General features: G+C 35.6%; 1 protein-coding gene across 4 annotated transcripts in view; it reads right to left on the reverse strand.

The window, feature by feature from the left end:
* Positions 1 to 20,987, reverse strand: part of VWA8 (von Willebrand factor A domain containing 8) — a 445,644-nt gene that overhangs the window by 144,383 nt on the left and 280,274 nt on the right. For all 4 annotated transcript variants that reach the window (XR_005211207.1, XR_005211206.1, XM_037800501.1 and 1 more), the window contains exons 27-33: positions 13,967 to 14,075; positions 11,986 to 12,124; positions 9,278 to 9,477; positions 2,795 to 2,902; positions 1,858 to 1,922; positions 1,307 to 1,432; positions 133 to 242 (exon numbers count right to left, since the gene is read on the reverse strand). Coding sequence is in view for 2 of the 4 variants with exons in the window: in XM_037800501.1 (XP_037656429.1) it covers positions 133 to 242; positions 1,307 to 1,432; positions 1,858 to 1,922; positions 2,795 to 2,902; positions 9,278 to 9,477; positions 11,986 to 12,124; positions 13,967 to 14,075 (857 nt within the window). In the remaining 2 variants the exon portion in view is untranslated. The remainder of the gene's footprint in view (positions 1 to 132; positions 243 to 1,306; positions 1,433 to 1,857; positions 1,923 to 2,794; positions 2,903 to 9,277; positions 9,478 to 11,985; positions 12,125 to 13,966; positions 14,076 to 20,987) is intronic.

Here is a 20,987-nt window from a genome sequence, read left to right on the forward strand (position 1 = left end):
CTAGAGTAGTGACTAAGTTTTCTCTTTTGGTATAAACAATGTAGGCCAATGTTATGGCTATTAAATGATTCTAGAGGACAGTATGTATAAAAGCACCCATGCCACCACAAACCCGAAGAACACAGTATTTACCTGGTGTAACTCCAAACCCTGTGCTAGCTGGCTCCTCTTTCAACACATGCAACTGGCAAACCCCTCTGTCCTCAGATTCGCTGTGCGCAGGCTTAGTTAAAAGATATTTTCTATAAACAGACAAAACACCTGCATTACATGAAATGTTCTTCTTTTTCTAATTGTGAAGCCAGATTAAGAAAAAATCATACTTTTCTTCTCCCAAAGCATCATGTTTATATTCTGAGTATAATTTTCACTTTTAGAGTTTCATCATGAATTGGCAAATAACTTTTCAATACTAAATAAAGAGCACATAACAATGCAGTAATTTATGTGAACTAATAGTGCAGTGCTTCTTAAAAAGAGGAGGGTCTGTAGCAAAGGCAACTCTAATGGGGCACACCCTTGTTATCAGGGAGTCCTCTCTTTGTATGATTGTTTGATCAATCAGTAAGCGGGAGCCTGACTTCTGATTTGTGACCAACTGAAGGACAGAAGCTTGCACTGCTGGAATCCCTTTGGTGGACTTATTTTTAAGATTACTAAAATAGAATATATAAATGGCTAGAAGTCTTTTACGGCATGCCACCTCTGCTTGTTAGCAGATGGACATGGCAGGGGTGGGGAGGGAGGCTCGAAATTTACTGTGCACCCCATATATGCCAAGTACAACATGTCCCTACCATCAGGAAGTACACAATAGGGTGAGGCAACATAAACATAAACATACCCAGAGAATAGCACATGAGATAAAAGGAAGAAGAAACTTCTAAGGGATGGATTCTATGAAGTTACAAAAAAAGCAACAGCTCTAGAAGGGAGTCTGTGGCTCTTTGAAGAGAAGATAAACTGAAAATCTATTTTGATGTATTTCCAGTTTGGCAAGAATTCTTAATGTGCTAATAAGAAAAAGCCCAAATAAATATGGCTCATACATAAAAGTCATTTTTTTACTGTTAATTTCAACCTCTTCCTCTGAAACCCTTAAATAATTACTAGAGAAGTGATATTTAATTTCTTTTAGTTTTCCTCCCCCTTTCTCTTCTTCTAATACTCCCCTACAGAGATGGAGCCAAACACGGAAACTGTTGAAAGACAGGTACAAAGAAGACAGAACAGTAAGGACAGTGGATAACTGATAACTAAGTCTGAATGACAGTGCACTCCATGAGACCCTATGCAGATCACTCACTGATGTGTTTCGTTCTCCACCAGAAGCCACTTGTCCTCCGCTACAAGGAAAACCGTGTTGAGATTGATGGGAAGTGAGATGGTGTGAGTTCGTCCTTCTAGAACATCCAGCACAGTCAGTTTGTTCCTGGAGAAGAAAAAAAAAATGGAAAAGAAAACTGTATATGAAAGGAAATATGAGGATAATTGTTGAGTAAACTATGACACAATCATTAGGCAATCCCCAAAAGAATGTTTTTGAACCTAAGTATTAACTAGAAAAATGTTAGTGAGAAAATAGATAAGCAAAATTCTAAACTACGTAAGGGCATGCATAAGAAGAAATACTGGAAAGTGAAATGCCGCAGCACTAGCAGTGATTGAGTTACAGAATTTTGAGCACTTTATTTTCTGTCTGTTTTAAATGTTCTATAATGTGGGATGCATTATTTTTATAACAAAACATTAATAACTCAGTTATATTAGTTTTATAACAAACAAGTATAATTAAAACAGGAAACAGAATGGACAAATAAGAATCCCAGTTTAAATTTTCTATGACAAAGAGCTCACCCTTTTTCTTTGTAGAATACTAGCCAGTTTTTGTGAGAAAATTCTTTACACATTTTATAAGTTTCCTAAAAACAAAACAAAATAAAATAGTCACATTAAATGTGTCAGATACGGTCACGTCTCTTTAGCTGCTTCTCCTTAAATAAAGTTCTTCAATGTGTAAAACATGTAATTCTCAAAGACACTATCTGTTTATCTTACTGTAATATGGATTAAAGTATATTTCAAAATTTGCTGAGAATTATGTACTAAAAGCACTTGAGAATAATTTTTAAAATTATCACCAAATATTGATTAGAAATAAACCTAACTGGTGATTAACTATGGAATTTACATCATAACATAGATATATAGGAATATTGTGTTTCTTAGATTTGGACACATACGACATTTAAAAATCTATTTTTTTCATGGTCTTCTAAGGCCTGAGTATGCTGCCCTTCAGGACAGAGGGTAAACTTTATTTTATATCCATTATCTTTTTATGAATGGCAGAATAAATTTCCTTGGCTTGACCTAAAATCTTTATTTACAGTTTTTATCTAGCAGGTGCAGTTGGGTGCCTTATTCATGGGTTCATCTTATAAATCCAAAACATGATTAGGAATATGTATATGTTATGAACATACCTCATGTTGTATTATTACCAGGTCAGTCCTGGCAAGTCTTTATGTGTAGATGACATTAATTATATATATATAAATTAATTCTATATGTATGTATATACATGTGTATAATAAGGTATATATGTGTGTGTACATATATAGTATACAGTATTATACATATAGTATAGTATTAAAATCTAAAGGTGCATAATAAGAGAATACTTTTGTGTATTATAGAAAACGAAAGACACTGAAAGGCATGCATCTTTATGGTTAGGAAGCTAGAGAAGAACCTTGGCAATTTGTCAGACAAGTTTTGTATTATTCCTTACAGTCTCTTCCTTGTTCCACCAGGAAAATTTCTTAACCTCTTCTTCTGAAAAGAGGATGAGACGACGAAGGGTCCGGCTAGTGGTATCTAACAACAGGATGACATTACTCTGGAAATAAAGAGAACAGTGAAAAGCTCACTTTTTAAAAAGATTTGTTCCTTTTTTCAAAGCTGTCTCTTGGCAACCTGGGAGTGAAGATTAAAGTGATAGACCAAAGGGAAGTCAAAAATATGGAAATACTTAAAAGATACCATGAAGAGACTAAATGCATTTTCTTAATACAGAATTTAAAGTACTAGTTTTATGGAGGTATTTTAAATTACGTAATGCAAAAGGTATTCTTGAAGTTTTTTTCTTAAAACTTTTTGAAGTTTTTTTTTCTTAAAACTATTCCCTTCTAAATACAGGTTAGCTTTAAGCAAGATTTCTTTTCAATATATAGCAATGAGAAAATTAAGAGGATTAATAGTTAAAAAGAGTCCATTTACTTTCATCAAAATTACATTTGGAGAATGCTCTATTTGAAAGCTCTCTTATATCATGCATAATTATCCTTTTCACAAATCCAGGTCCAATTCAGACAGTAGATACATAATATAAAGATGGGTTAGCAAGGAAATATCAATGACCATCAAGAACCTAGCCAGTAATGAGTATTTTTTCATCTTCACATTCACTCATCTTGAAGAATTTTGATAGCTGATATTGTCATAATGTACAAACATGAACTTTCTCCAGCATGATTAATCACTGTTATGCAAATGAAGTCATAATTTCTCAGCAATTAGGAGCATTTTTTCGAGGAATTTTTAAAAAAGAAGAGAAATTCATGAAATAAGAGCTTGCAATTGAGAAAGTTAGAGAAGATGAAACAAGGATGCAAGGAAGTGGACTTTCTTGTAGTTAAAATTTAAAGACAGTTGAAGATTAGACTGACAGGTTTGCAAAAAGTCACTTGCAAGTTGTTTGTCAGGCCTTATTTGTTATGTGACTGTCCTCCCTCCATCCTTCCCTCCTTCCTTCCTTCCTTCCTTCCTTCCTTCTTTCTTCCTTTCTTCCTTAATTTGGGACTCCTCCAGTTGTCCTAATCCTAATGAACATTTTATTAAAAGAAGAACAAAAGCACTTCCTTTGGGGAAAATAAAGCCACAAAACACCAAAGAATTAATAAATAATTTGCAAAATATTGGAAATAATAAACTATGAAATGTTTGTTCATTTATTCCATAACATTTACTGAGCAGCTTATGTTTAAAGCACAATGGAGATATGCTGTAAATTAATGAATTAACCATGGTCCTTGCCCTCAGTTATATAATCTAGCTAGAAATAAAAAGAAATGTTAAAAGATTAATGATTCATTTGTAAACCTGGCACCTTTCAGTGTGGTTTCAACTTTATTTTGCAAGTTAATTTTATGGAAGCACTCAAGAATTAAAATAGGATTTTCAAAACATAGTTTCCTTCACACCATATACTCTGAGTCCTGCTGTATTAAAAAAATTCTACTAAATGTTGACAAAGCTTTAATTTTTCCACAATTATCTCAACCCTTAGAATGAATTGTTCTGTATAATATGCAATTCTCCACTAATAATGTGTTTTACGAATATTCTTTAAAATATTAACTTCTAATAAAAGAAGTATTATTTGGTGGCATTTGAAACTTTTGAAAATGATAGTGACATCTTAAGAGTTTTCCTTTAGGAAATGAATTAAGTTAAAAATTTATAAAGCCTCTATTCTAGATTAAATGTTGAGTAAGTATTTTTTAAAGGAGAAAAGTCTTTCTTGTATGATAAATATGTACATCAACATGAATTTCTAGCATTTAAGCAAGTTGGGATAATATTACCTTTTTAAGCTAAAAAAAAAAAAAAGACTAAAAATAATAAGTTTTATCCCAAAAGATGATTAAGCAGAAAAATCAGCAGATGATTAAACAGAGAAATAAGTACTTCTGCATTGTTTTCTTCCTTTTTAGGGTCTAAAACTTACATACTCATAACTAGGCATAAGTAAACTGAAAGACTATCTTTTTAAGTGATAGAAAACATATAGTTCCAGCCATTGCTGTATTTAGAATTAGTTTTATAAGCAATTGGCAACATGAAGAGAGTTCTGTTGCTCCATCCTCTTAGATGCTAATGGTTTCCTTCTGTAAATGACTAATGATATATTCTGTCTGAATTTAAAAATAGAATTTTGCGTCACACATGAGTACATGTAACTGCGGCTTTGGCACTTCTTTAAGAGGGCAGGGAGGAAAAGCCAGTGTGCAATTTTATTATGTTTGTATTTGACTGGGAGAAAAGTAACCCCTGGATGACCTCAACGTCCCAAAGCCTGGAATTCTAAACTTTGCACAGATGTAATAAGTAACCTCATGGGGAGGGAGGTGTCTTTATTTTTAGGCATGGCAAAGTTTCCCTTTCCTCACTTCAGATTTTATTTTAGCAGGGAATTTTTGAACAGCTTCGTAAACTAACTAGGGAAATGCATCTGTAGCAAAGCTTTGTTTTAAAAAGACGAGAGAAATGAGTTAATGGAAGTACTTCTCTGCAATATTTTAGCTTCGTTTTCAGTTAGGGCAACACGGCAGTACCCTTATTTTTTATTAGACTAGAATTATTTATCATTTGCTAAATTTCACAGCTGAGTACTATTCATTTGGAATTAAACAGGTCTTACATCCTAAAAGGATCATACTATAAAACAGATAGCTGAGCTATCTTGTCTGGAAAAAGAAGAGACAATTCAGAGTAGAGGTAGCTGGATATGCTGTGCACGTCTGCTCAGAGTATGAGGCAGCTTTCTGGAAAACTGTTGGAACTGGAGCCAAAGCTCTAAGTAAGGTAACATGTAAGAACGCAAGGGGGCAAGGTATTGGCTGTGGAAGTCAAGCACATCATTATAATGAAGAATATGTTTTCTTTGATGAAAGTCATTATAATTGAACAGAGTATTAATCAGTAATGTTGCCATATAATTGGATCTTTTGAGAAAATACAACACTTGATGAGAACTTAAAAATCTGGTATTTTTAAAGAATTTGTTTATGTTCATTTGACAGTTAATCTGACAGCTATAAATCTAGCAGGTCTATTTGAATAAATACTTCAAGTTTAGAGTCCTGTCCCAATTTGATCGGCTTACTGAATTAAAAATCACCAAGATATCATGTGCTTTTTATGACTGATTCTTCTGGCTATAGAATTCAATTCAATGACATTGATACTCGGTTAGAAATCTGTAAAATAAAACCCTTATTCCAACTTACTCGACACCAATTTTTATAAGCAATGCCTGGCTATTTATAAACTTTACTTCTAGGACAAACTGAAAATGAAAAAAAAAAAAATGAAAACAAAATCTGAAAAAAACCATACTAACTCAGAATTTGTGATAATTATTTAGACAAGGACTAAGGTTAAAGTTGACTTATTTACTCAGTGAACTAACATTTATATTTTATTTATATATAAATTATATATTTATACAATATTTTCCTCTAGATGAGACATATTCTAAAAGTATTGTTTCTTGGTAACACTTTTCTCTCTCCTAGTGACTTTAAATACTTACAAGTAACATTATTTTACTTCAACATTTTCCTATTATGAAGACTTTTTAATTTTTCAGACTAACCTTTCCCCAAGTATCTGCAGTGAGTGAGACAGTGGGTGAAGTTTAAATCTGGTAGGATCAATCCAATCTGGTTTGGATCTCAGTTCTACCATGTACTTGCTGGCTGGTTACTTAAATTCTCTGGGCCTCAGTTCCTCATATGTAAATATGGCTAACAGCTACTTTGTTGGAAGAATAAATAATGTACATAATATCTTACTTGACACACTGTCAACATTTAACAATTGATCCTCCTCCTTGAGACCTTCATCACTTGCCTGCCAGGACACTACACTCTCCTGGTTTTCTCAATCTCCTCGTTTGATTCTCCTCTCTCCCTGACTCTGTATATTTTAGTGCTCCAGGACTTCGTCCTTGAACTTCTCTTCTCTACTAAATTTCATTCCCTTGGTGACCTCCTTCATTCTCATGGCTTTAAATATCATTTATAGGCCAATGACTCCCAAATTTATACTGACTGCTCTAACCTTTCCATTGAACTCCAGACTTAGCATCTACTGGAGTGTTTATTAGACATCTCAAATTTAAATAAAAGTCTGATCTTCCTCCCTAATCTATTCCTTCTTCATTTTGGTTGATGGCAACTACATCCTTTCAGTTGCTCAGACCCTAAACCTTGAAGTTGCCATTCTCTATTCTCTCTTATCCCATACATCTGATCTATCAGGAAATCCTGTTGATTCTACCTTCAAAATAAATCCAGTATCTATTGCTACTTAGACAGCATCCATCATCCTCCAAACTGCTAAACTGGATCATTGTGGAAATACCTTAAATAGCCTCCTCATTCTGTCCTACCACTTATAGACTGTTTACCATAGAGCAACCAGAGTAATCCTTTAAAAGTATAAATCGATCATGCCACTTCTCTGCTTGAAACCCTCCAATGCTTTCCCCTTTCACTTGTAGGAAGTGCCCAGAACCTTACAATGACCCACAAGGCTCTACACAATCTGCTTCCCCCACCTCCCAACCCCTTGAGTGACCTCTTTGATCTCACCTCCTCTTACTCTCCATTCAGTCTTCCCCACCACACTTCTTTAAAGATGGAATGGCAAACTCCAGCCTCAGGGCCTTTGCACTTACTATTTGCTTTGCCTGGAACAACTCTTCTTTCAGATATCTGTTCTCCTCCTCATCTCCATCAAGTCTTTACTAAAATACCACCTTTTCACTAAGGCAATCCCCACTACCCTATTTGAAACTGCAGTCTTCCTCCCAGTCCTGTTTCACTCGCCCTTGCTTCTCACCTTCTAACTTAAGATATAATTAAATTACATATTTTGCCTATTGCCTGTCACCCTTCACCAGAATATAAACTTTTTGAGGACAAAGATTTTTGTTGCTTTGTTTACTGCAGTATCTCTAATAGTAGGCATGCAATAAATACCTGTTGTATGTATACTATGTATATGATATAGATAGTAGGTATATATAAACATTAGACTCCTTTCTATTGGTCAGAACAGAGTAACTCAGACCTTTAGAATTCTCACTGATTGGACAGAGCCTGTCTTTTGATCTATACCTTCTGTTTGGAATTATTTTTAGCCTGACTCTGGGCATCTGTACTTTCCTTTAGTGTTGTCTTAGAATAGTAGTGATGAATGGAACTTGAGTATCATAGATGCTAAAGGATCTTGGTGTGTTCCATTCAGTGTATTTATGTAGCTGACTCCATATGAAGACTGTCATTCAGGTCTCAGTCAAAAGGCATCTTCTAAGCATGACTCCCAGGGGTGTAAATCTCCCTGGCAACACAGGATATGACTCCCGGGGATGAATCTGGACCTGGCATCGTGGGATTGAGAACATCGTGACCAAAAGAGGGATGCGAAACGAAACGAAATAAAGCTTCAGTGGCTGAGAGAGTCCAAATGGAGTCGAGAGGTCACTCTGGTGGACATTCTTACGCACTATATAGATAAAACTTTTCAGGTTTTAATGCACTGGAATAGCTAGAAGTAAATACCTGAAACTATCAAATGCCAACCCAGTAGCCTTGAATCTTGAAGATGATTGTATAACAATGTAGCTTACAAGGGGTACAAGGGGTGATAGTGTGATTGTGAAAACCTTGTGGATCGCACTCTCTCTATCCATTGTATGGATGGATGAGTAGAAAAACGGGGACAAAAAACTAAATGAAAAATAGATGGGATGGGGGATGATTTGGGTGTTCTTTTTTACTTTTATTTTTTATTCTTTTTCTGATTATTTCTGGTGTAAGGAAAATGTTCAAAAATAGATTGGGGTGATGAATGCATAACTATATGGTGGTACTGTGAACAGCTGATTGTACACCATGGATGACTATATGGTATGTGAATATATTTCAATAAAACTGAATTTAATTTAAAAAAAAGTTATCTCCTAAGGGGAAATCTCTCAGCACTCTTTGTAATCCTGTTCACCTGCCCAACTCCATCACTCCCTGAGACATTACCTGGGTTCTGTACAGCGCTTCTCACTATCTGCAGCTGGCATATTTATTTGTTGGTTTACTTGTTTGTTGCCTATCTCCACTAAGAGAATACAAGCTTCACAACAAAGAATTATCTGGCTCAAAATGTCAGTAGTGCCGAGAGAGAGAAACCTTGCTTACGTGTTTCCAGACTCACAGGTCATGTTCAAGACTCTGCACAGAGGGAGATACCAGTTTGTTTTTGTGGTACTGACAAAATACATCTCCTACCCCGTCCCTCCAGTGCCTCTCCTCAATCTTTAAGAAAGCGCATTTTTTCAGTTACAGTGTATGAATCAATCTTGCCTTTTCCTTCATAAAAGTCACTCTTTTCATAATCGTAGCATGAGAGCAGACCTGATGTGAATTACCTGCTGCTCGTGGAGAACCACTTGACCTTTGAGGGGGTTTCCCAGAGGTGCCACTGTCACAAATGGATGCCAAACGCCACTGGCTGTTCTTGGGAAGATGTCATAAAAGTCCACAAAGTAGCCACTTTTCCCAGTCATATTCATAAAGTATAAGGAAACAGGATTACAAGCAACTACATAGAGAGTATTTTCCTCATTTTCTGAAATGACAAAAAGGCATTAATTTTATAGTGTGCAACAGATTTTCTGACTGGTCAAGAGGTCCAGTGAAAACTGAATTGTGAGGCTGAATGCACAGTTGGAACTCAGCAGATGATGTGTGGATGCACTGAGGCTGAAAAAGACCACAAGAGGTCAGAGGTCATTTAGTTGCTGCTCTAAAAATAGATAGGGCTATACCTATCTATTCCAGGAAAATAACTATTTGTTCCCGCAAAGAATTCCACAATACCTCACAATAGCACTTAAACAACATTTAAGATTTAACAGTCCTCAATGTCAGTAAACTATCTTTGCTGTATGAAAGCAAAGTGCTTTGTACTGCAATAAAGCTTGGTTTTTTGTTGGTTTATTCAGAGGGACAACAGCTAGTCAACATCTTCTATCTGCTAATCTTTCATTTTATAGATAATTGCTAGATCTTTAGTCTTGTCTTTTCATAATTAAGTAATTCCATTTTTAAAATCTTAGCTCTATGGATCTTATTTTCCAAACTTTTGTTCATATTTGGATATTTCTTATTACAAAATCTCTATCTTTTCAATCTGGGTGGTAAGTGCTTAGACTAATTTTCTGAATTCTTATCACTGCTTTTTCAACTTTAAAGTACATATTTATCACCTGGGGATCTAATGAAAATGCAGATTCTGATACAGAAGGTTTGGGGTAGGGTCTCAGGTTCTGCATTTCCAAATAGCTCCTGGGAGATGCCAATGCTGTTACTCTGAGGTTCATACTTTAAGTAGCAAGGCCGTGCACTATGTTTCCCAAAATTTTTATATGTGAGCACATTGACACCAGAGCCTAAGTTGCTTTTATATAATAAATGCTGTCAACATCACTTAAATATATATTTTTTTGTGGTCATGTTTTCTGAACCCAAAATGAAGACACAAGATATAACAGTAAGATATAACATTTAAATTTGGAAGCATCTTGGAAAATTTGGAACTTATGTTGTATATATGAGTGTATGTATACACCATGTCTAAAAATAAAGACCAAATATTATATATAAAATTAAGTAAATTTAAATAAATAAGCTAACATTAATAAAAATCACAAGTCAACAGAAGGGCCAAAGAAGATGCATATTATTTAGGAGGCAATGTGAACTATATGTGTGTTAGTCCCAAATATCAGATAGAATCACGTAATTTATAATTTATGGATCTTTTTTTAACACTTCCAATATCAGCACAAAGAAGTTCAATTTAACATTCATTGAGCACCTTCTAGCAAAGACTAGGGCACCAAGGAATATAATAGAAAGTGTTAACAGATATATACTTAATAAACCTATTAATTGTTCTTTCTTATTGCAGGAATTCAGTGATGTTTAATCTTTAGCTAAAACATACATATGTCTTTTAATTCCAATTCTGACCCAAGAGAATGTTTTCTTCTCTCACAAATGCAGAATAGGTAAAACAACAACAACAACAACGAAACAGTCTGTTAAGGTGGCCTCCAAAAAGACGGTTGAATTTATATCAACGACAGCAAATAAGTTCCATTTTTAAGAGCCGTCACTGACTGAGTGGTAGCAACCGCCTAGAATGCTTTGTTGTGAAGATTTTGAAACTGTGGCCAGATTTAATGAGAAAAGCAGTGCAACTGACTATCAAAGTGTATCCTTGGCATGAGGCTGAGGATTATAGCATACTCACAATTCCTAAATACCAGAAAAGGGCCAGAGTTCAGATTTGATCCATAAAATCCCTTACTTTCTCTACACTAGTGAAATTGTAAAATATCTCAAGAAAAGAATCGATCAGGTAAAAAACCTACAAGAGTTTTATAACCATATATTTTTAATCAAAATAGCTGATTCAGGGAATAAGCAATATCCAGAGAACTTCTAGGAACAAAAAAGAAGCTACTGATTTTTGCCTAAACAATCCCTTCTTAGTCATGTTAGAGACTCCCTCTTCCCCTGCCACCACTTCTGTTTCTATCACCTTAGTAACTGACATCAACTGAGGAACTTCTGCCAAATGGGACCCAGGCGCACTGTATGACTCAGTGGGTAATGACAACAGTCCCAAAATTTAGATGCCAAAAATACATACCCTTTATTTGCCATTCTTTACAATGAGAAATTTTAGTGACTGCAAATCATTCCAGTTCTGCTTTTGTGGTTTCATGCAATCACCAAATTGGAATCCCAGCCAAAAAAATCTACTGTTTCTCCTTTTTCTTTCTCCTTTCTATTTTTAACACATGCCTGGGTGTGTTTAACTTTGTGCTACAATTGTAATGAGAAACATACATATGTGTACAAACTCGGTAGTGCTTATGTGGCTTCTACAATAGCATTTTGTTGCATTGTTACAGGAAATTAGTTCTAAATTATATTTAATTACTATATGATCCAAAAATGACAGCCCTTGATTCTATCATAGACCTCTTGATATTTAGAGATGATTTAAATCCTTCTTTTGAAAAAATAAATGCAGGAAGTAAAAATAAAGAATCAGCTGACATACCATGTGCTATAGCAACATCACAGATTAAGTTAATTTCATCCAGTGGTAATTTCCAGGAGGCACATTCTTCAGTAAAGCTTAGGGATCGTTCTTCACGTCTTTCTATTGGATATTCCTGAATGTTTATAAGTGCTGGACCCTATAATAAAGTAATGATCTCAACTGAGAAATTTTGGTAGTCACAAAAATATAGAAAAGCTCAAGTTCTTCCAAAACACAGAATTTGATTTCAAGTATTTAGTATCCTCTTCTCATTTACTGGCCTGCTACTTATATCAATGATAATACCATATACTTGAGTTTATAAGTCCTTTTGCATGTGCTATTTTATTTAATTTCTCACTTTTTCTTTTCTTTTTATTCACAAAATATACCAGATGTAAACTCCCATTACTCCATTCCTACCTCAGCCATGAGTGAGTTTTGAACTCCAAGAACCAAGACCCAGAGCTGCTCAAACCAGGAGAATAATTGGTAAATGAATGAACCAGGACTTGATGTATTACTATTATGAAGGATGATTATTTGCCATCTCTGGTAAAACTCAAAAGGAAAATGTCATTATATAGAAACACAATGGCTGAACCTTTCTTTGAAATAAAATGTAAAAAATGTAACATCTGAATATCTTTAAAACTTTACTGATAATCACTGATGTTGCTTATGAAAGGTAATGTATCACACATACGATGATAATTATTCAATATAAACATAAGCAGAGGAAATAATTTAATAATGTGTAAACAACTGAAATTTCAATCACCTGCATATCCTGCAAGTCTTTAATAAAAAATGTTTTTTTTTTATTAAAACATATTGACTCTTGTGGCATCCATGCCCATCCCTTTCTATCTAGTCTGTATCTCAGGGGCCGAAAGACTAAAAACTATCTTCCCCAGACTCCCTTGCAGCAAGGCTTCTGAATATGATTTAAGGTCTGCCAATGAAATGCACTCGCATGAAATCTGGGAGGCAGAAGTGAGGTAGTGGCCATCTTCCTCCAACTATAGTAAATGAGGAAGCTCTGACAAATATGAGCAGTCAACTGCAGGGGTCGACAAACTGTGGCTGATTCAGGGAATAAGCAATATCCAGAGAACTTCTAGGAACAAAAAAGAAGCTACTGATTTTTGCCTAAACAATCCCATCTTAGTCATGTTAGAGACTCCCTCTTCCCCTGCCACCACTTCTGTTTCTATCACCTTAGTAACTGACATCAACTGAGGAACTTCTGCCAAATGGGACCCAGGTGCACTGTATGACTCAGTGGGTAATGACAACAGTTTTGTAAAGTTTTACAGGAATACATCCACACTCATTTGTTTGTATATCATCTCTGATTGCTTTTGTGCTGTGATGGCAGAGTTGTGTAGTTGCAACAGAGTCCATATGGCCATAAAACCTAAAATATTTACTATTTGGTCCTTCCCAGAAAAAGTTTGCTTATCCTGCCCACCCAGATCAGCCCCCAGCAGAGGAGTGGTTGCTGGAGCAGAAGCACTGATCTTGAAACTGAAGGGTCAGTGGCAGCCCTCTGACTTCTGTTCCTTTCTGATGATTTTACAAGAACTTAACTTCCCATAGTAAATCCCTTTTTTCTTGAACTACCTAGGAGTGGTTTCTATTGCAACAAGTATGGCTAAAAAGAGGCTCAAAATTCAGAGCACAATGTCTCAATCTTATTAGCAACCACATAATGTGAAGTCAAATACCATGGAGTAACTATACTAGGAAACATATAACACACCTGACTTTGCTAAAAGACAGATTAGCTCTAAGAAGTTCTATCTGGCCATTAGGAACTGTCTACTTTGAGTCTCTCAGGGTCCAGACTTTTTTGAGAGTTGGAACAGATGCTGAATCTATTCTAAAATAGCATCAGAACAACTTTTTCTTAGATTGTATGACTTTTCTCTAGGGAAGATAAGAAAAAAAATTGTAACATTCACTATTTCAATGAAGAAATAATAAAGATACCAACCTTTACGTCTATTTGATGAGTTTCTGCTGGACACAAAAATTTTTGCATTCCATTTTTTGACTGACCAATTGTCCAGTATCCCATGAAAGTCTGCTCTGGTAGAGGCAACCTGTCAAGGATGATTTGAAAAGTAATCATCTCTTCCTGCTTACAAACCACAGGAAAGAATAATGAGCCACTTATTATCAACCACACAAATAAATCGGAAGAACGCTTTAGTTAGAGGTGAGTAATACTTCATTTTTATAAAAAGACAATCCATTAGATCAAGCTTAGAATATCCTTTAAGAAGTAAAATATTGTACATTTCAGAGACAAAGAAAGTAAGGTGCTATGCCGTTTTTACATATATTTTACGTTTAAATGGTAAAATATTTAGTAATTTAACATCTAAATTGCTGATGAAGGAAAGGAAAGGACACTTAGGGAAAAAATCGGAGCAATCTATCAATTTTTGCAGTCTATTCTTTTACATTTGGTGTCAGATAATAAATAGTACATGATATTACTAGTCAAATGTTTGTAAGTTGAATAGGGCAAGTTCCATAGACTCTATTCTGATATCCTAATTTTTTTTTTAACTTTCAGTTGTAATATAATATACACCCAGCAGCATTCACATAAATGTACCACTTGCCTGGACGACCCCTGTGTAACCAGTACCCAAAGAAACAGAGCATCACCAATACCCAGAGGCCCCTTCATAGCCTCTTTCAATCACCCCCACCAAGAAAACAGCTCTCCTGACTTCTAATGTGATAATTCTGTGTTTAGCTCTTCTTCTGTTTAAAGTGACTTTTAAATAAAGTGATTTGCCAAAGGAAACATGGCAATGCTGAAGTACAAAACCACAGACCAAGTGTTGGGAATAAAGCCTTCACTTTTTAACCAAATTATCTTTTCTTTGAATCTTTAAAAAAAGTAACCACTGATTTGTCATTTAACCCATAATAAATTTCTTATTCCATGATAAGCTAATGCAAGAAAATATTTGGAGTTAAACTTTCTTTAAAAATAATTACACATGGATTGAAGTTGAGATGAATGCTTGGTATGAGCTTGATCATTAAAACAGTACCTATTTATATTTAGAAACCATTTTTGTTTTCAGTAAAAGAGTAGCTGACACAATACTCCCATATGTGTAATGAGACAATGAAAGGTTTAGATATTTTTTACATAAAACAAGGGAACCAATCACTCTGGTAGCCTATGCTCCTGTCCCTTTGAAATGCTAACGTTTAACACAAAAAGAAAGAAATTAAAAAGAAATTTACATTGAAATCCTTCTACATCCATGACATAAATCTCTCAAAAGGACACGTATGTTTTACATCTATAATCTAAAATAGATTTTAAGTATCTGGATAATTATCTGGATGGGTCACCCTTGTACTTCCACCTTTTTACTGGAAACCAGGGCCAAAGTCAGGGGATTTACCCTTATTGTGTCCTTTCTTTTGAATGTAATAAGAATGCATTTCTGTGTCAGAAGGGAAGATCTTGAAAACTCCTCACAGACTGCTTAGGGAATGAATTGTACTCTTCATTTTCTTTCAACAGTTCACCAAAGGAGGATAAGTCCTCAAAACAGAAGGAGAAGAACAAAGGAAGGAGACATATCTATTTTTGCTCTATCATAAAAGACATCATGTAATAGAATGCAAGAGGCCTGGGTTCTAGTTCTATTATTAATTAGCAATGCAAAATTGGGAAGGGTGACGTCAGCTAATTTGTGCGAGTATTAATTTCTTCATTTGTGAAATGAAGGGGAAGATTGGGGAATCTGGGAACATCAGTGAAGGTAGTAGAAGGAAGTGTCAGTGGTAGATTCAGTAGTCTTGCATTCCCTTGGTGCTCTGGGGTGAAAATAAATAACCAGAGATGAAAATATCTATACCTAAAAATAGAATGGGTGCCCTGATAGATATGCTTTATTAAAGGATATAAGAAGAAGCATTAAACATATCCCAAACTGGCTCTTTGAAGAAAACAGAAATAGTTTCACATCTTGAAATCTAATTACAGGTGCAGAATTGCTTAATAAAAATTATTCTTGGTTGATACCTAGCCTAAAAAGTGGATCTTAAATATCTTTTAATAATCTCTGAGACATAATGTACATATGTTAAAAAAACTACTTTATCCATTTGAGAAAAAGTAACTTTGCTCAACTTCAATGAAGTTGACAACGGCAGGGAAATTTCTAAAATCAGGTTTGAACTATGCCAACTCATTCTAAATACCAGTCATGGAAATTGCAGGCTGCCTGGCTCCATCTAAAAGTGGCACTGGCTGTGTGGTTGGCAGGGTATGGGAAATACCTTCAGGTACCCCGTATAGAATCTATTCCAGAACTACATAACAAGATGTTAGTATCAGTGACAACTCTAACTGAAAAGCAGAAATCCAGGATGTTCTCGAGTTGCATAATCAAAGCCACTCCGTCCTGCTCCTTGGTAACGGGAAGTGTTATTTCTAGACTTTTACTGTGGGCTCCAGCTGGCCAACTGAGGTAAACCAGAGTGCCTCATTTATTTTCCATTACTATGCCCTCCCAATAAGTTGTGGAAAAATTTGACCATTACCAATTCTCTCCCCTTCAGTAAATTAGCAGTCAGGGGAAACAGATTTCATGGAAGAAGGAACATTATATTTTGGAGCACAAGCAAGCTTTGGAATTTGAAATATAATCCACATCATTTGGGGTAACTCTAAACTGATAACCAGTTAACAAAAGGCCCTAAAATCTGTTACTTAAATCTGTCACCCAACTCTGATCAAATTTAAGTTTTTACACTTGATTTGATTTAAATAACAATGGCATTTTCCACAGTTTTAAGTTCTTGTCACTTGTTTTTTTTATAACTTTGTTAAAGTCCTAGCTGGAATGATGTCTGGATTTGATTTTAAGGGAGGAGAGGCTGAATTAAGGCCTATAAACAGCACTACTTTTTATTTTCAATGCCATTCAGGAATTTATGTTTTTTAAAACACTGAAGCATTTCACTTCATATGTTGTGATGTTTCTTAATCTCTTGTGGAAGTAATAATAGAAATCTGGAAGCAAAAGTTTTAACCGAAAGAAAGAAGAATAGCCAAATTATGAGATCAAATTACAGTATTTGAGCAAAGAAAAAAAGTTTTTTTCTAAATACATGTAAAATTCATAACATGATGCAGATGGACACCAAAGTTGAATAATATAATGGAGTCTGGATGACATGCAAGAGATTTGTCTAAGATTGTTTCCGTAAATAGGTGAGCTGGGGTTTTAAACAGCATGTTCTGGCAAATTTCTGCGTTCTCTGAACATTTGCCAATACTATTTCTGGAGCATGAAGGAAACACAGGAAAAAAATTTGGATCTTTCTAGGGGCATTATGCAATTGGAAGCTGTTGACATACCTATTATCAATGATCCTACAACATTTCCTTGCCACAAGAACTACTAATTTTTACAGGAATAATGGAACCCTTCAGGGTAGTTCCAAAGACTTTCAAAAAATTCACCAATTACCACCATCTCTGAGAACAAAACAAACAACTCCGATTTCTGCAGGTCTCACTCATTCCTAATGTTTTAAATCAAGCCTCTGGCAAAAATTAAGTCCTGAGCAACATTTCCAGCTTCCTCTCCTTCCTCTCACTCTCCAGCCAGCCTGTGCCCTAGCCACTTCGAACTGCAACTCTGCTGTTCCTGCACACGCTTTGCATTTTCTTGCTTCCATTAGGCCATTACCTTGCCTAGAATTCCTTTCTGCTACTGCCTCCTTGGTGAAATCTTTCTCATTCTTTAGGCCCAATTCTAATATCACCTCCCTTGCATTGGTAGTCCAAATTCCTTTCTAGGAAGAATGGATCTCTTGCTCTTCTGAGTTCCATACATAATTTTGTACACATGGAACACTTAGAAGAGAGTTCTGGAGAATTTGCAATTTTAAACTTTAAGACCTTGCAGAGAATAAATTTAAAGGGAGGGTGAGGTCAGAAGCAAAGCTATGAAAGCCCTTATAAATATTTTTTTATTTATTAAAATAAAAAGTGAGCACATGAAATGGAGAAAATACGAAAGCCCCGTTAAATACTTCAAATTAGTAATAATGGATACTACTATTCTCACTTTCCCTCAGTTTTTGCTAGAAACTTCAAAATCTTGCTTCCGTGTGGTTTCACATGCTGCTGGTAAATTAATTTTGCTTTGCTGCAAATGCTATGCATCCCACGAGTATGTGCATGTCCCCTTTTGTGCCTGGTTCTGCATATGGATGTCATGGCTTTCACTATGACCTGTGGACCTCTGCCACCAAGGTCCTCAGGAGTCCCAGAAATACAGGGTAATTTGGATGCAAAAATTGGTAATTTGGATGGAAAAGACTGGGGAAAACTTAATATTCTTGCCCAGCATTTCTCAAATATGCTTCCCAATATCCAGGATGTCACCGTGCGGTCCTTGTACTAGTGCCCACTGTCACTCTGTGCCAGTGCAGATGTTTTCAGCTCACCCCACATGTCGCCCCTCAGAGCAGCTGCCAGAGTTCAATCCTGGGGCCTGGGTTTCCTTTCCCCCATCTTTCTTCAGGTTTCACTACAAAAACTTCTCTTTCTCTGTCACCTGCTTTACCAACCCTGCACATGTGGGTCTTTCTAAATTGTAAATCTGACCAGGCCCCTTACTTAAAATTCTTCTATGACTCCGTCTGGCTCTTCTCTCCCATTTAGCCTCACCACCCAGCATACCCTCACTAAACCTTGAGTTTTCATCGTTAGACTACTTGTAGTTCCCAAAATGCACCACACTATCTTGAAACCCGGCCTGCAGTGTTCTCCCTCCTTTGTTTGCCTGAAGAACACCCATAGTAATCCTTTAAAGATTCAGCTTGTTATCCTCACTAACCATCCTGCAGGGCAGATGGCAGCCCTCTGGCTGCTTTGCGCATGGAATATCTCTCTCTCTCTCTCTCTCTTTCCCTCTCTCCCTCTCTCTCTCTCTCTCTCTCTCTCCTTTTTCCATGTAGCTCTAATAAAACACATCTTTCCTTTGTCATTCTTTAGTTGACTGCTTTCCCAATTAGTTGCAAACTCCTTGAAGACAGGTATTGAGTCTTTTTCACCTGCTTGGAAGGGTTGGCCTTAAGTGGGGATTGGGGTTTTCCACCCAGCCAGATGACCAGGCTATCATAAAACATCAGTCACAAATGCTTAAGGAATCAAGAAGAATTCTATGATTCTGCTTAAGTATAAAAGAGGACTCATAGACCGTGAAAATTTTTACATAGATTGGGCATATTTTAATTTTTTCTGCACCTCATAAAGAAGTTGAAAGCAAATGAAATGCTTGTGAAGCTGCTTCACAGAATACCAAGAAAATACATAGGGAAAAGACTATAAAAATAGAAAATCCAAAACCATCCTTCTGTTTGTAGTATTTCTGAGATGTCATTGATAGACTTTATTATTTTTGAAAACTATGAACTCTTTTATGAAGTGAAAGCAAATCATCAAGCAGAGTTGAACTGCAGCATCTAAAAAGTCCATAATCAACACTGTGAACTGATTTTTAAAAAATAAGACTACAAAAAGAAAATTATAGCACATAATAGTTTGGAAAAAGGAAGGAGAGGCACAAAGCTGTAAGCGGAAAGAATCTTACTCTAATGGGATAAACTGTAAACTGATAATCATCCCTATTTTGAAAGATAAACTTATGATATTCCTCCAAAGAGAGGCCCTGGCTAGAGATGTTCTTTTTGATGCCTCTGGTTCTTACTTTAAAGAACCCATAGTTGGTCTCTGCCAAAGAAGAATCTGCTATTGCTGTTCCAACTACATAAGATAAGCCTTTAAAGCAGAAAACCAATTCTAGACAGATACCCTTTCAAAGATGCATTCAGTAAAGATGAAGCGGTCCTGTCCACAAATACGCATACCTATCACTGCTCTGAAGATAATTAAGAAAATTAAATATGATCCTGTAACACATACTAAAATGAGAAAATAAAGTCCTTTTAAAAAATGAAAAAATAATCTCAGCCACTTTCATTGGGAATATTACTAAAATATGCCTGCACAACTGGCTGATAAAGTAATAAAAGGGAGAAGAGTGACTACTTATTCAGCCTCCCAATTCAGGGAGAATAGTGAATAACAGAATCTATGAGGAGAAAGGACTTTAAGGTTATTTAAACCAATGCTCCAAGTTTGAATTACCTGTGGGATCTTCCCAACAAGGTTTGTCCAGATTTATTTGAACTCTGCTCAGCAAAGAGACACCCTCTCTTTCTCCTGGGTAGTCTGCTCCACTTTAAACACAGAATCTATTGGCCCCAAGATGGAAGTCAACTCTAAGTTGTAATGACGGAAAATGCACCATGATTTACAATTACTCTCCTAAAGCTGCCTATGTTAACGATTATGATTTTGAGGACGGTGGTACTAAGTAAAGGATTCTATACAGAATAAACTTCATAAAGAGAAGAACTGTTTCATTCATTTTGAGGAATTTGTGAATGCCACCAATTTTTTTTCCCCCGAAGCAAATCTGTATTGCAGGAGAAAAGATGAGAATTTGCTTGTATCTTATAGAAAGGATATTTTATTTACATTTTTACTTCTGGAATCAATGACAAGTGGTATTAATTTGAATGAAACTGTGATTAAAACAATGGGTCTAGTCACTAATGTAAATGTTACATGTAAGTTACATCTGGTTTATGTTCCAAAATGATAGGAAGTGGAATTAAAAATATGTATATAATGCTTAAGTTTCCATGATCTTTGAAAATTTGAAGTCCAAGGCTGTATTGTGTTGCTTTCTCTCATGCAAAGCATATTAGAGACAACTTGGCAGAGTGAGCAGGAAGATGATAGGATTTGGAGCCAGACAGACCTGTGGTTATAGCCCCCATCCTGCCATTTATTAGTTATAGAATTTGATAAATTACTTAAAGTTCCCTGCCCCTCTGTTTCTTCAACAGTAACACAGAAAACACACACACTCACACAGTCCCAAAAGAAAATA

Source organism: Choloepus didactylus, chromosome 12, assembly GCF_015220235.1.
Source record: "Choloepus didactylus isolate mChoDid1 chromosome 12, mChoDid1.pri, whole genome shotgun sequence".
NCBI lineage: Eukaryota > Metazoa > Chordata > Mammalia > Pilosa > Megalonychidae > Choloepus > Choloepus didactylus.